Source organism: Macaca thibetana, chromosome 11 (genome assembly GCF_024542745.1).
Source record: "Macaca thibetana thibetana isolate TM-01 chromosome 11, ASM2454274v1, whole genome shotgun sequence".
NCBI classification, from domain to species: domain Eukaryota; kingdom Metazoa; phylum Chordata; class Mammalia; order Primates; family Cercopithecidae; genus Macaca; species Macaca thibetana.
Genome location: NC_065588.1, coordinates 117,644,511 through 117,660,693, shown reverse-complemented (window position 1 = coordinate 117,660,693; position 16,183 = coordinate 117,644,511). Strand labels below are relative to the sequence as shown.

The 16,183-nt window shown below is 42.3% G+C and overlaps 1 protein-coding gene across 3 annotated transcripts in view; it reads left to right on the top strand.

Annotated features, from left to right (window-relative positions):
• ANAPC5 (anaphase promoting complex subunit 5) overlaps positions 1 to 16,183 on the top strand; it is a 46,240-nt gene that overhangs the window by 24,398 nt on the left and 5,659 nt on the right. For all 3 annotated transcript variants that reach the window (XM_050747914.1, XM_050747913.1, XM_050747915.1), the window contains 5 exons: positions 1,087 to 1,222; positions 8,692 to 8,766; positions 9,663 to 9,784; positions 10,530 to 10,637; positions 10,714 to 10,861. In XM_050747914.1, coding sequence (XP_050603871.1) covers positions 1,087 to 1,222; positions 8,692 to 8,766; positions 9,663 to 9,784; positions 10,530 to 10,637; positions 10,714 to 10,861 — 589 coding nt within the window. The remainder of the gene's footprint in view (positions 1 to 1,086; positions 1,223 to 8,691; positions 8,767 to 9,662; positions 9,785 to 10,529; positions 10,638 to 10,713; positions 10,862 to 16,183) is intronic.

Genomic DNA, 16,183 nt, shown 5'->3' with positions numbered 1-16,183 from the left:
CCAAGGCCCTGGGGGTGTAAATCCTTTAGAGAGAAGCAGGAGCTAGCAAACTGGTTCTGTGAAAGGCCGTACATACAAGATTTACCCGCCTTGGGCAGACGTTGTTCCTGCAGGGGATTAGACAAAATGTTTTATAGTCTAAAACATTTTGTATTTTGCACAGACTGAAAAGTTTTTTCCCATGCATGTTCCTTCTTACTCCTCCCAACCACTCTGTGAGGTAACGGGTGGGTGATCTCCATGCTGGGAGAGTAAACCAAGGTTCACACATCTGATCTACCCGAGATTGCAAACGCAGTTAACAAGTGACAGAGAAAGGACTCAAACCCATGTCATCTGACTCCAAGCACCGGGCTCCTCTGCTCTGTGACAGGAACCTTTCTTCCTGTTCATAGCAGGCATGATCCATGGTTGCTCTAGTTGAGTGTCACCTGAACCCCAAAGCTATTATGTAAAGAAACTTGCTTTTCTGTTAACTGAGGTGTTTTCTGTGGAATATTTTCAGCTTCTTGCGTACTTTCCCATTTAGCCACTTTTAGCCTGGAAGTAAACTTTGTTGCGGGATTTTAATCCTGGAGTTCTGTTGCTACCTCACCCCTCACTTAGACAGTCTGTTTCTAGGAATTCAGTAATGAAAGGAAGTGCCTTTTTTTACCAGTCTTGTTTTTGTATTTCAGATAATTTTTTGGCACGATGTGCTCTGAAACAGCTGCAGACACTGGCCACTGCTTACATTGCCAGAGCAGCCTGTGCCAGGATGGCATCGGGTCTGAATTCACCCGTGAAAACTAATTAACATACTATGACTGCAGGGACCATGGGGTGGGGGCGGGGGGATCTGGGAGCACGCACTCCCAGCTGTGCCCTAACCACTACGTGTCTCCTCGCGCTGCACATCCAGGATGCTTTTCTGCTTTTCTTATCCTGAGGGCAGGGTTGCTGGCACTGGGAGGCAGCTGCTCCCAAGAAAGCCAGAGCCTGTGAGGTGTTTGACTTTACGCCTCCACTCAAGATAGCTGACGGGCATGACCAAAGGGCAGCCAGGTCTGCTGCCGAAAGGAAATCCTGTTCCCTCTCCCCACCCAGCACCATGGCCCTGCAACAGGCCCAGATGTTGCTGAGCATGAACAGCCTGGAGGCGGTGAATGCGGGCGTGCAGCAGAACAACACGGAGTCCTTTGCTGTCGCACTCTGCCACCTCGCAGAGCTACACGCGGAGCAGGTAGGCAGGTGGCCGGGCCCACGTGCTTCTGGGGCAATGGAGGCTCTACCATTTCTCTCCTCTAGTGCTTGAGGAAAGCACTGGACACGTGTTGGACAGGTCTGCTCAACGATGTGGCTGAAAGAGTGAAACCCCACCAGTGGAAGGGGACCAAGTGTGGAGTCTGCAAAGTTGTTTGAATTTGGGGTGTTTTTTTGGCATCAGTGAAGGGAATTCTAAGAGGTCAGCCAGTTTCATGTAACTAAGGAAATAAATAGGATTCTTTGACATTTAAGGTAGTAGAGGTTTGTGTGTTTTAGGAGAGAGGAGAGTATAATAGAAGTATAGCTGAGATCATAATAACTAATGTTGGTTGTAAATTTCTTCTGTGCCAGTCCCTGTGCCTATTTTATGTGTACTGTCTTATAGAATCCACTTCATAGGCTCAGGTTTGTTGTTATCCTTGTTTCACAGAACTAAAGACTGAGGTCGTGGGAGCTAAATCCTGTATCCAACACCCATAAGTGTCAGAGACAGGTTTCCAACCCAAACCTGGTTGACTCTAAAAAAGAGCAGTGGGAATGGGACATAATCTTGATGACTTCCAGCCCAAGTAATCTGACGAGATTCTCTTTATATGGGATCAATTAGTGTATCTCTTCTGCTACTGTAGGCTTTATCTTCCCTTTGTTCAAAATGTCTTCTTTCATGGGAAAGAGTCAGGGAAAGCTATTTTATCTAAAGCCCTCCATCTCACTAAACACTGCCGTGGCAATCCAGACGTTTCCTTGATCATATTTTTCTCTTCCTCTTTGTGATACCTGTTACTGTTAGATTGCATCATAATACTCAATATTTCCCTAATTGCAGCCTAAAGATTTTTGAGTGATTTCCACTCCTTTCAGAGGTCTAGAAATACTTCTCTATAGCAAACATGTCAGCATTTTACAGTCTCTTACATGGCTGTGTAAACTGAGGGGTGGATGGGCCCTGACTGATGGGTTCCATGGTGCTTTGCCAGCTGGTTTCTTCCCGTGCCTGGGAAGCACCGCCTGTGTTTTCTGAGGTTGAAAGGGCTGGCTGGTTGCCTTCCCCCCGGGAATGTTGCAGGTCTGTCTCTCGCTTGTTTCTTCCCTCTTTGTGGCACTGGCACCTCTTTAACATCACTTCACTTTCTTTCCTGGTGCCATGGATAAGAGGAGCATCTGGTAATGAATGAGTTGGTGAACATATTGAAGTATTTAGGTGTTTTTTTTTTTTTTTTTTTGAGACAGAGTCTCTTTCTGTCACCCAGGCTGGAGTGCAGTGGCTCAATCTCGGCTCACTGCAAGCTCTGCCTCCCAGGTTCACACCATTCTCCTGCCTCAGCCTCCCAAGTAGCTGGGACTACAGGCACCCATCACCATGCCCATCACCATGCCACCAGCCTATTTTTTTGTATTTTTAGTAGAGATGGGGTTTCACCACGTTGGCCAGGATGGTCTCTATCTCTTGACCTCGTGATCCACCCACTTCGGCCTCCCAAAGTGCTGGGATTACAGGCATGAGCCACCATGCCTGGCCAATATTTAGTTTTTTTTGAGACAGAGTCTTGCTCTGTCACCCAGGCTGGAGTGCAGTGGCATGATCTTGGCTCACTGCAACCTCCGCCTCTGGGGTTCAAGCAATTCTCGTTTCTCAGTCTCCCGAATAGCTGGGACTACAGGTGTACACCACTATACCTGGCTAATTTTTGTATTTTTAGTAGAGATGAGATTTCACCATGTTGGCCAGGATAGTCTCAAACTCCTAGCCTCATGTGATCTGCTTCCTCAGCCTCCCAAAGTGCTAGGATTATAGATGTGAGCCACTGTGCCTGGCAAAATTATTATTTTTTACTATTAGAATAGAAAACTACTTTTCAAAAACCTTAGTCTTGGTTCAATTCTTTTTTTTTTTATTTTTAATTTTAAATTTATTTTTAATTTAATTTTATTTTTTTGAGAGGGAGTCTCACCCTGTCACCTAGGCTGGAGTGCAATGGTGCGATCTCAGCTCATTGCAACCTCCACCTCCTGGGTTCAAGTGATTCTCCTACCTCAGCCTCCCAAGTAGCTAGGATTACAGGTGTGTGTCACTACACCCAGCTAATTTTTGTATTTTTTGTAGAGATGGGTTCTTACCATGTTGGCCAAGCTGGTCTCAAACTCCTGATCTCAAATGATCCATCCACCTCAGCTTCCCAAATTGTTGGGATTACAGGCGTTAGCCACCGTGCCCAGCCAATTTTTAATTTTTTTTGAGACAGGGTCTCGCTCTATCACCAGGGCTGGAGTGTAGTGGTGCAATCACAGCAAACTGCAGCCTCAAACTTTTGGGCTCAAGTGATCCTCCCACCTCAGCCTCCTCAGTAGCTGAGACTACAGGAGCATGCGACCACACAGTTAATTAAAATATCTTTTTGTAGAGATGGAATCTCACTGTGTTGCCCAGGCTAGTCTCAAACTTCTGGGCTCAAGCAGTCTTCCCACTTCAGCTTCACAGTGTTGGGATTACCACACCCAGTGTATTTTTTATTTTTTTAAGAGATGGAGTCTCACTGTTACCCAGGATGGAGTGCAGTGGCACAATCAGAGCTCACAGCAGCCTTGAACTCCACCTCAACCTGCCCAGTAGCTGGGACTATAGGTGCACACCACCTCACCCAGCTAATTATTTTAATTCTTGTTTCTTAGAGATGGAATCTTTCTGTGTTGTGTTGCCCAGGCTGGCCTTGAACTCCTGGCCTCAAGTGATCCTCCTGCCTTGGCCTCCCAAAGTGTTAGAATTACAGGTGTGAGTCACAGTGCCTTGTGGCTCAATTCTTTAGCTTTGTAACTTTGTCCAAGGCCATTTGTTGGAATTTTGTGTTTTTTTCCTGGGAGTAAGACCCTAAAAAGTAACCATGCTCTTTGGGTCTCTATTAGTAATGCCATCTGCATCCCCCTTTCACCTCTGGGCTTATGTGAAAAACCTGCTGATCCAATCATTGTTTGGCTTCAACAGCCAGGGTGTGTTAGGAAGCCTTTTAGTACACAACTAGAAGGTAGCTGCCTTTTTGTTTTAAGTCAGTCCTTTACCCTTTTCTTCATCTTGCCTTAGATCTTTCTAGTTTTAGAACATCAGCCATGTGGATATATATACTTACTGGGCTGATGACTGTCACATTTTTAATTAGACAAGTTAGACTTGCACCTGTGAAATTAAGTTTGGCCAGCTGCAGAGAAGGCAACTTTATCATGAGTCTCCAGTTACTCTTTTATTTCTTTTGTATCTGCTTCTGAAACTTTCCTCCAAGTCAATTTCATGGTGCACTTTGTTTTGTGGTATGGGAGTAATTGGGGTTTTGGTAAGCCTATAAATAAGTTATGGAGCTCAGAACTGCTTTCTGAGCTTCCTCTTGCAACCCAGAGGAAGTAGAGTGAATTCTTTCTCTAAGATAACCATTCTCCTTTTCTCTTTCTGTGTAATTCTAGCTCATCTTATATCATTCCTCTCTCAGTCTCAGGAATTGTAGGCTACAATGGGAATGTTTTTGGGGGATACTGCAGGATCTGTATCCCCATGCCCGACTCTGTGTGGCAGTCATGAAAATAATTGGTGAGACTGGGCCGGGCGCGGTGGCTCAAGCCTGTAATCCCAGCACTTTGGGAGGCCGAGACGGGCGGATCACGAGGTCAGGAGATCGAGACCATCCTGGCTAACACGGTGAAACCCCGTCTCTATTAAGAAATACAAAAAACTAGCCGGGCGAGGTGGCAGGCGCCTGTAGTCCCAGCTACTCGGGAGGCTGAGGCCGGAGAATGGCATAAACCCGGAAGGCGGAGCTTGCAGTGAGCTGAGATCCGGCCACTGCACTCCAGCCTGGGTGACAGAGCAGGACTCCGTCTCAAAAAAAAAAAAAAAAAAAAAAAAAAAAAAAAAAAAAAAAGAAAATAATTGGTGAGACTGGCTAGTTAAAATCACAGGAATAATGATCTTTTGTTGTAATTCAATGTAATTTCTGCTTATTCACTTCAAATAAAAGTCCACTTGTGGCCTGAGCTTCTATGTAGACAAAAAGAGCATTACCTCATGAAAGGATTGAGACAAATTGAAAAGATTTCAGGATCAATAAGATAAACCTCCCAGCTGGGCGCTGTTTATCTTTATACTTGTAATCCCAGCACTTTGGGAGGCTGAAGCAGGCAAATCACTTGAGCTCAGGAGTTTGAGACCAGCCTATGCAATATGGCGAAACCCCGTATCTACAAAATATACAAAAATTAGTTGGATGTGGTGTGTGGTGGCGCCCGGCTGTAGTTCCAGCTACTAGGGAGGCTGAGGTGGGAGGATTACTTGAGCCTAGGAGGCAGAGGTTGCAATGAGCTGAGATTGCATCACTACACTCCAGCCTGGGCAGTAGAGCAAAACCTTGTCTCAAAAAAAAAAAAAAAAAAAAAGATAAACATCCGAACAATATAAGAGTATTAAAAAAGTGATGAATGTATATTCACAGAAAAAGCATGGCCCAAAAACATGAAAACATTTCAATCTAGTCATTGAAATTAAATTTAAAGCAGTTAAGGTACTACTTTCACCAATTATATAAGCAAAGATACTTCAGTATTAGGGGAAGAAAAGCACATAGAGTTTTGGTATGAAAGTACTTGGTACATTTCTATAGGGTAATTTAGTAATATATCTCAAGGAACTTAAAAGTGCCTGTCATTTCTACTTCTAAGGTTTTTTGTTTGTTTGTTTGTTGTTGTTGTTTTGTTTTTGAGATAGAGTTTCGCTCTGGGGCCAAGGCTAGAGTGCAGTGGCGTGATCTCGGCTCACTGCAACCTCTGCCTCCTGGGTTCAAGCAATTCTCCTGCCTTTGCATCCTGAGTAGCTGGGATTACAGGCGCATGCCACCACGCCTGACTAGTTTTTTTGTACTTTTAGTAGAGACGAGGTTTCACCATGTTGGCCAGGCTGGTCTCAAACTCCTGGCCTCAAGTGATCTGCCCTCCTTGGCCTCCCAGAGTGCTGGGATTATAGGCGTGACCACTGCATCCAGCCTACTTCTAAGGTTTTATGCTAAGGAAATAATTGGACAAGTATGCAAAGCTGTGTGCACCAAGATATTCATTGTAGCATTTTTTAAATGGAAAATATTAGAAATAACCAAAATATCAAAAACTAGGAGATTATTTTCATGTACCATAATTGATTTACCCGATAAAATACTATGATGATACAGATCTGTATTTATTGACATTGAAAGATTTATTCATTCAACAAATATTCATTGGATGCCTACCATGTGGTAAACAGTGTTATAAGTAATTTATAAAAATATATGTAAGCCGGGCGTGGTGGCTCATGCCTGTAATCCCAGCATTTTGTGAGGCTGAGGTGGGGAGATCACCTGAGGTCAGGAGTTCGAGACCAGACTGGCCAACATGATGAAACCCTGTCTCTACTAAAAATATAAAAATTAGCTGGGTGTGGTGGTGTATGCCTGTAATCCCAGCTACTCGGGAGGCTGGAGCAGGAGAATTGCTTGAACTTGGGAGGTGGAGGTTGCAGTGAACTGAGACCGCACCACTGCACTCCAGCCTGGGTGAGACAGTGAGACTCTGTCTCAAAAAATATATATATAATTATTTTTGGAATAATTATATATTTTCAGTTTATGTGCATAAAAGAAGCATGGGAGATATGCCACAACATTAATTGTGATTATCTTTTCTGAGATTAAAAGTAATTTGTCACCAGGTGTGGTGGCTCAAGCCTGTAATCCCAGCACTTTGGGAGGCCGAGGTGGGCAGATTACGAGGTCGGGAGTTTGAGATCAGCCTGACCAACATGGTGAAATCCTGTCTCTACTAAAAATACAAAAATTAGCTGGGCATGGTGGCGCGTGCCTGTAGTCCCAGCTACTTGGGAGGCTGAGGCAGGAGAATCGCTTGAACCTGGGAGGCAGAGGTTGCAGTGAGCCGAGATCTCGCCATTGCACTCCAGCCTAGGCGACAGAGTGAGACTGTCTCAAAAAAAAAAAACCAAAACAAACAATAAAAACAACAACAACAACAAAAAACCAAAAGTAATTTGTCAGCTGGGCACATTGGCTCATGCCTGTAATCCCAGCACTTGAGGAGGCTGAGGTGGGTGGATTGCTTGAGGCCGGGAGTTTGAGACCAGCCTGGCCAAACATGGCAAAACCCTGCCTCTACTAAAAGTGCAAAAATTAGCTGAGTATGATGGCACATGCCTGTATTTGTAGCTATTTGGGAGGTGGGGGCTAAGGCATCAGAATTGCTAGAACCCAGGAGGAGGAGGTTGCAGTGAGTCAAGCTCACGCCACTGCACTCCAGCCTGGATGACAGAGCAAGGTTCTGTCTCAAAAAAAAAAAAAAAAAAAAAAAGTATTTTGTGTAGCCAGGTGTGGTGGCATGCACCTGTATTCCCTGCTACTCGGGAGGCTGAGATGAGAGGATTGATTGAGCCTAGGAATTTGAGGCTGCAGTGAGCTGAGATCAAGCCATTGCACTCCGGACTGGGAAACAGCAAGACCTGTCTCAAAAAAAAAAAGAAAAGAAAAGAAAAGAAAAAAGTAATTTGTCTGTTCTTGTTTACATGTATTTTGTAAGTGTTTTCCTAGAATGGATATGTCTTATGTGTGTAATTTAAAAAAAATTTTTTTTTTTTGAGATGGAGTTTCGCTCTTGTTGCCTAGGCTAGAGTGCAATGGCACGATCTTGGTGCACTGCAACCTCTGCCTCCCGGGTTCAAGCGATTCTCCTGCCTCAGCCTCCCAAGTAGCTGGGACTACAGGCATGAGCCACCATGCCCAGATAATTTTGTATTATCAGTAGAGACGGGATTTCTCCATGTTGGTCAGGCTGGTCTTGAACTCCCGACCTCAGGGGATCCACCCGTCTTGGCCTCCCAAAGTGCTGGGATTATAGGTGTGAGCCACCATGCCTGGCCTTGAAATTTTTTAAAAAATAAAATGTATTAGTCTTTTAAACATGGCCCTTAGAAATTTGAGTCTCTGGCTGGACACAGTGGCTCACGCCTGTAATTCCTTTATTACAGCACTTTGAGAGGCCGAGGTGGGCGGATCACGAGGTCAGGAGAGCAAGACCATCCTGGCTAACACAGTGAAACCCCGTCTCTACTAAAAATACAAAAAAAATTAACCGGGCATGGTGACGGGCGCCTGTGGTCCCAGCTACTGGGGAGGCTGAGACAAGAGAATGGCATGAACCCGGGAGGCGGAGCTTGCAGTGAGCCAAGATGGTGCCACTGCACCCCAGCCTGGGCAGCAGAGCGAGACTCTCTCTCAAAAAAAAAAAAAAAAGAAAGAACTTTGAGTCTCTGACCAGTCCCTCTCAGGGTGCTGCACCAAGAACAGGTGAATCTGTCACCATCTGTGCATGGTGCAGCAGGTGTGGCTTCAACACAGGTTACGCTGATCAAATGGTGTCTTTCTACTTTAGGGCTGTTTTGCTGCAGCTTCTGAAGTGTTAAAGCACTTGAAGGAACGATTTCCGCCTAATAGTCAGCACGCCCAGGTAATCTGCCTTTTGCATGGTATTAGATTTATTTCTGATAATAATAGCTTTTATTATAATATAAAGTGGGATATAATCTCCCCTCAGAAAAATAATATTGAGCTAAAAAGGAACTTGTCAAAGGATGTTTACAAGTATGATATTACTTATACAAAGTTTAAAAACACAGGCTTACACTCTATGTTGTTTAAAGACAAGTGTATATGTTGTAAAAGTATAAAAAACATTAGGCCGGGCGCGGTGGCTCACGCCTGTAATCCCAGCACTTTGGGAGGCCGAGGCGGGCGGATCACGAGGTCAGGAGATCGAGACCATCCTGGCTAACACGGTGAAACCCCGTTTCTACTAAAAATACAAAAAATTAGCCGGGCGCGGTGGCGGGCGCCTGTAGTCCCAGCTACTCAGGAGGCTGAGGCAGGAGAATGGCGTGAACCCCGGAGGCGGAGCTTGCAGTGAGCCGAGATTGCGCCACTGCATTCCAGCCTGGGCGACAGAGCGAGACTCTGTCTCAAAAAAAAAAAAAAAAAAAAAAAAAAAAAAAGTTGTATAAAAAACATGAATAAGAATGATAAATACCAAATTGAGTGTCTACTTTGAAAAAAGAGAAAGGGAAGTAGAATTTGCAAAGGACTTCATCGGTATCTAATAGTATATGAAGCAGATAAAGCAAAATGTGAGTTGACAAAGTTGATGGTTGGCACACATCTATCTACTGTTTTATTCTCTGTGCTTTTTCACATACTTGAGATATTTTTAAAAAATTTTAAATACCCCCAAAAAGAATGTGAGTGAATTATTGTAAGGGTATTTGCTAAGCAATCCAAAATATTTTTATATACCCATTGAGTAAGATAAACATTTGCCATTTTGTACTTAATTGTGTTTTTTCTTACTAGTTATGGATGCTATGTGATCAAAAAATACAGTTTGACAGAGCAATGAATGATGGCAAATATCATTTGGCTGATTCACTTGTTACAGGAATCACAGCTCTCAATAGCATAGAGGGTGTTTATAGGTAAGAAACCTTGAAAATCTAATCCCAGAATAAAATAATTGGTAAATGGTTTTGTTTTTGTTTTATATGTGCATTAACTTATTTTAGCTTAGAAGAAAACTTTTTTTCCTATTTATTACTGGGAATAAGAAAATACAGATAAGCAGCTGGGCGTGGTGGCTCACAACTGTAATTCCAGAACTTTGGGAGGCTGAGGTGGGCGCATCACTTGAGGTCAGGAGTTTGAGACCAGCCTGGCCAACATGGTGAAACCCTGTCTCTACTAAAAATACAAAAAATTAGCGAAGTGTGGTAGGCACCTGTAATCCCAGCTACTTGGGAGGCTGAGGGAGGATAATTGCTTGAACCCACAAGGCGGAGGTTGCAGTGAATCAAGATCGCATCACTGCACTCCAGCCTGGGCAACGGAGTGAGACTCTGTCTCCATAAAAAAAAAAAAGAAAAAAGAAAATACAGACAAGTAAAATTAAGAAAATAAGTATCTCCCAGAGATAATCATTAACATGCTGTTATCTATAATTCCAGAATTTTTCCTGCCTGCATATATGTATGTGTGTATACACAGCATGCTCACATACATGCTTACACACACATTCATACACGCATACACTTTATTCTTTCAACAAAAATTAAATCAGGCACAGTTTTTCCCCTTGGGAGGTTTATAGTCTAATTGAATAAATAGCGATTCTTACCCTCAAAGTGACTAGTTAAAATATTTGTGTTCATTTTGATTCTGTTTCAGGAAAGCGGTTGTATTACAAGCTCAGAACCAAATGTCAGAGGCACATAAGCTTTTACAAAAATTGTTGGTTCATTGTCAGAAACTGAAGAACACAGAAATGGTGATCAGGTAAGGGGTCTCTTGTGCATCTCACGGAGACATGGTGGTGGATCTTCTCATCCTGTGTTTTCCTCTTTACGGTCAGTGTCCTACTGTCCGTGGCAGAGCTGTACTGGCGATCTTCCTCCCCTACCATCGCGCTGCCCATGCTCCTGCAGGCCTTGGCCCTCTCCAAGGAGTACCGGTTACAATACTTGGCCTCTGAAACGGTGCTGAACTTGGCTTTTGCGCAGGTAAGCCGATCTCTGTTTTTATTTTTATTTTTCTTTTTTTTTTTTTTTTTTTTTTTTTTTTTTTTGAGACAGAGTCTCGCTTAGTCGCCCAGGCTGGAGTGCAATGGCGCGATCTCCGCTCACTGCAAGCTCTGCCTCCCGGGTTCACGCCATTCTCCTGCCTCAGCCTCCCGAGTAGCTGGGACTACAGGCGCCCGTCGCCTCGCCCGGCTAATTTTTTTGCATTTTTAGTAGAGACGGGGTTTCACCGTGTTAGCCAGGATGGTCTCGATCTCCTGACCTCGTGATCCGCCCGCCTCGGCCTCCCAAAGTGCTGGGATTACAGGCGTGAGCCACCGCGCCCAGCCTCGATCTCTGTTTTTATAGCACATATTTGTGCTCAGGAGCTGGTGAGTCTGTGACTACTTTTGAGTATTGAAAGGATAATAATGAGTTTTCATTTGTTCATATTGAAGTCTGGAAAGGTAGTCTTCATGTGCTAGCCCTCCAAAGAAGCCTGTGGAGGTGTGAACGTGGTGGCAAACTGACACCTTCCAGTGGCGCTGGCTTTCCTGAGCTGTGTATTCAGTAAGGGGACTTGCCTCTTTAGTGAGAACACCTGCCTCATATTAATGATTAGCTGACACAGAGTGATGCTTGATTTAGCAACAAGGGGGAGTGAATAAAGAAATGAGGAACACGGATGTTCATTGAAAACTTTTGGAAATCAAATTGTATTTTATGTTTGTTTTCTTTCTCCCTTAGTAAAGGCCACGAAGGAATTGACTCTTCATTTTCATCTATATTCCCTGGTACCTTATAGGCCCTACACATAGAAGGCTTTCAATAAATATTAATCAATGAATGAGTGAAGGTCAAACTCTTGCAAGAATTTATTAATTAAAGGGGAGGTCTCCAAACTGGCTGTACATTAGAATTATTGTGGAGATTTAAAAAATATCTTCATACCTGAGGACTTGCCTCAGACCTACGGAGTCAGAATCTCTAGGGGTGGAGCTAAGGAATCTGTTTCTTACCGCCTTCCTTAGTGATTCTTTTTTTGTTTTTTTCTTGAGATAAAATGTACATGGCCAGGCGTGGTGGCTCACGCCTGTAATCCCAGCACTGTGGGAGGCCGAGGCGGGCAGGTCACAAGGTCAGGAGTTCGAGACTGGCCTGGCCAGCATGGTGAAACCCCATCTCTACTAAAAATACAAAAATTAGCCAGGCATGGTGGCGCATGCCTGTAATCCCAGCCACTCAGGAGGCTGAGGCAGGAGAAGGCAGGAGAATCATTTGACCCTGGGAGGCGGAGGTTGCAATGAGCTGGGATCATGCCACTGTACTCCAGCCTGGGCAACAGAGTGAGACTCCGTCTCCAAAAAAAAAAGTACATAATATGAGATTTACCATTTTAACCATTTTAAAGTGTACATTTCAGTGGTTTTGAGAATATTGACAACGTTGTGCAACCATAACTGCTGTCTAATTTCAGACTATTTTCATTACACAAAAAAGGAAACTGTACCCATGAAGCAGGCCTTCCCCAGTCCTCCCTTCCCCTGGCCTCTGGTGACCTCTAACTGCTTTCTGTCTCTGTGAGTTTGCCTCTGCTGAACAATTTGCATAATCAGGCTCATATAAATGTGGCTTTTTTTGATTGGCTTCTTTTACTTAGCTTGATGTTTTCAGGTTTTATCCGTGTAGTAATAGGTATCAGTGCTTCATTCTTTTTCATGGCTGAATAATATTTCACTGTATGGTTAGATCACATTTTGCTTATCCATTCATCAGCTGATGGACATTTGGGTCTTTTCCACCTTTTGGCTATTATAAATAGCGGCTCTTACCATTTCTGTACAAGTTTTTGTTTGAATACCTGTTTTCATTTGATGCCTATGAATGGAATTGCTGAGTCATGATAATTTTGTGTTTAACTTCTTAAGGAAATGCCACAGTGGCTGTACCATTTTCTTTCAACCAGCAATGTGTAAGGGTTCCAATATCTCCACAATCTTGCCAACTCTTGTTATTTTCCATTTTTTATTATTATATCCTTCTTAGTGGGTATGAATTGGTGTCTCATTGTGGTTTTAATATGCATTTCTCTAATGACTAATGATGTTGAGTATCTTTTCATGTGCTTATTGACCATTTGCATATGTTCTTTGGAGAAACGTCTATTCAGATCCTTTGCCTGTTTTCTGAGTTGTCTTTTTGATGTTCACTTGTAAAAATTATTTATATATTGTGGATACTAGACCCTTATCAGATATATAATTTGCAAATATTTTCTCCTATTCTGTGTTTGGTCTTTTCACTTTCTTGATAGTGTCTTTTGATATACAAAAGTTTAAAGTTTTTATGAAGTCCAACTTATTTTTATTTTGTTGCTTATGCTTTTGGTATCATATCCAATATACTGACAAATCTAATGTCATGAAGATTTTCTTCTATGTTTTCTTTTAACAGTATTATAGTTTTAATGCTTATGTTTAAATCTGAATAATTTTGAGTTTATATATACTATGAGATAGGGCTCCACTCTTACTCTGCTGCATGCAGATATAGGTTATTCTGGCACCATTTGTTGAAGACTTTTCTTTCCCCATTTAATGGTTTTGGCACCCCGGTTAGAAACCAATTGATCAAATTAAAAAAAATTGATTGTAAATATATAGATTTATTTCTGGACTCTGAATTCTATTCCCTTGATCTATATGTTATCCTTATGCCAGTACCACATTGTTTTGATTACTATAGCTTTGTACTAAGTTTTGAAATTAGGAGGTGGGAGTCTTCTTTGTTCTTTTTCAGGATTGTTTTGGCTATTCAGCATCCCTTGCAATTATATGTTGATTTTAGAATTAGCTTGTTCATTTCTGCAAAAACAGTAGTTGTAATTTTGATAGGGATTGTATTTGAATCTGTAGGTCAGTTTGGAGAATATTGCCATCTTAATACTATTGTCTTCCAACCCATGAACACAGGGTGTCTTTCCATTTACTTGGATCTTTAATTTACTTCAACAATGTTTTGTAGCTTTCTGTGTATAAGTCTTTCACTTCCTTGGTTAAATTTATTCCTAAGTATTTTATTCTTTCTGATGGTAATTTAAATGAAATGTTTTTAAAAATTTATTTTTGGATTGCTCATTGTTAGTGTATATTGATCTTATATCCTGTAACTTTGCCAAACTTATTACCAGTAACAGGTTTTGGAGATTTTTTATGGTTTTGTATGTATAAGATCATGTCATCTGCAAATACAGATAGTTTTACCTCATCCATTCCCACTTAGATGCCTTTATTTCTTTTTCTTGCTTAAATGCTTTGAGTAAAACTTCCAATATATGTTGAATAAATGTGGCAAGAGTGTGTGTCTTGGCTGGACTCACTGTCTCACACCTATAATCCCAGCACTTTGAGAGGCCGAGGCAGATTACTTAAGGCCAGGAGTTCGAGACCAGCCTGGACAACATGGTGAAACCTCGTCTCTACTAAAAATAGAAAAATTAGCTGGGTGTGGTGGTGGTGCATGCCTGTAATCCCAGCTACTAGGTAGGCTGAGGACTGAGAATTGCTTGAACCCAGGAGGTGGAGGTTGCAGTGAACTGAGATCATGTCACTGCACTACAGATTGGGCAATAGCGAGACTCCGTCTCAAAAAAAAAAAAAAAAAAAAAAGCATGTTCTTATTTTGTTACTGTAGGGGGAAAGCTTTCAGTCTTTCATCATCAAATGTCATGCTAGCTGTGGGTTTTTTGTAGAGGTTGAGGAAGTTCCCTCTACTCCTAGTTTATTTTTTTTTTCATGAAAAGGTATTAGATTTTGTCAAGTGTTTTTTCTGCATTGATTGATTTGATCATATTTTTTTGTGTGTGTTTGTTTTTGAGACAGGGTGTCTCTCTGTTGCCCAGGCTGGAGTGCAGTGGCGCAATCTTAGTTCACTGCAACTTCTGTCTCCCAGGTTCAAACAATTCTTGTGCCTTAGCCTCCCAAGTAGCTGGGATCACAGGTGTGCACCACCACGCCCTGCTAATTTTTGTATTTTAGTAGAGACAGAGTTTTGGCACGTTGGCCAGGCTGGTCTCGAACTCCTGGCCTCGTGATCCACCCGCCTCTGCCTCCCAAGGTGCTGGGATTGCAGGTGTGAGCCACAGTGCCCAGCCCGATTTTTTCTTTCACTTTATTTATATGTTATATTTGTGGATTGAATTACCTTGAATTCCTGGAATAAATTTCACATGATCAAAGTGTATGATCTTTTTAACATGCTGTTGGATTTGGTTTGCAAGTATTTTGTTGATAATTTTTGCATCTGTATTCATAAGGGATGTTGATTGATCTGTAGTTTTCTTGTGATATCTTCCTTTGGCTTTAGTATTAGGGTAATAGTGGCCCCACAAAATGGGTAAGGAAGTATTCTCTCCTCTCCTTTTTTTGGGAAGAATTTGAGGATTGGTGATAATTCTTTAAAAGTTTGGTAAAATTCACCAGTGAAGCAGTCTAGCCCTGGGCTTTTCTTTGTTGGAAGTTTTTTGGTTACTAATTCAGTCTCTTTAGTTGTTATAGGTCTATTCAGATTTCCTGTTTCTTCTTGAGTCCATTTCAGTAGTTTGGTCTTTCTAGAAATTTGTTCATTTTATGTAGTTTATCTAATTTCTTGCATAGAATTGTTCATGGTATTCTTGTATAATCCATTTGACTTTTGTAAGGTTGTTAGTAAAGTCCACACTGTTGTCCCTGACTTCAGTCATTTGAGTCTTCTCTCTTTTTTTTCTTGGTCAGTCTAACAGTTTGTCAATTTTGTTGATCTCTTCAAAGAACCAACTTTTAGTTTTATTGATTCTCTCTGTTGTTCTCTTAGTCTCCATTTTGTTTATCTTCACTTTAATCCTTATTTTTTCCTTGGTTCTGTTAGTTAGCTTTAAGTCTAGTTTGCTTTTCATTTTCCAGTTTCTTTCTTCCTTTTTTTTTTTTTTTGAGATGGAATTTAGCTCTTGTCACCCAGGCTGGAGTGCAATGGTGCAATCTTGGCTCACTACAACCTCTGCCTCCCAGATTCAAGCAATTCTCCTACCTCAGCCTCCCGAGTAGCTGGGATCACAGGCGCATGACACTACGCCCGGGTCATTTTTATAATTTTAATAGAGACGGGGTTTCTCCATGTTGGCCAGGCTGGCCTTGAACTCCTAACCTTAGGTGATTCACCCGCCTTGGCTCCCAACATGCTGGGATTACAGGCGTGAACCACTGCACCTGGCCTCTTTTTCTAGTTTCTTTTCTTTTTTTTTTTTTTTTTTTTGAGACGGAGTCTCGCTCTGTCTCCCGGGCTGGAGTT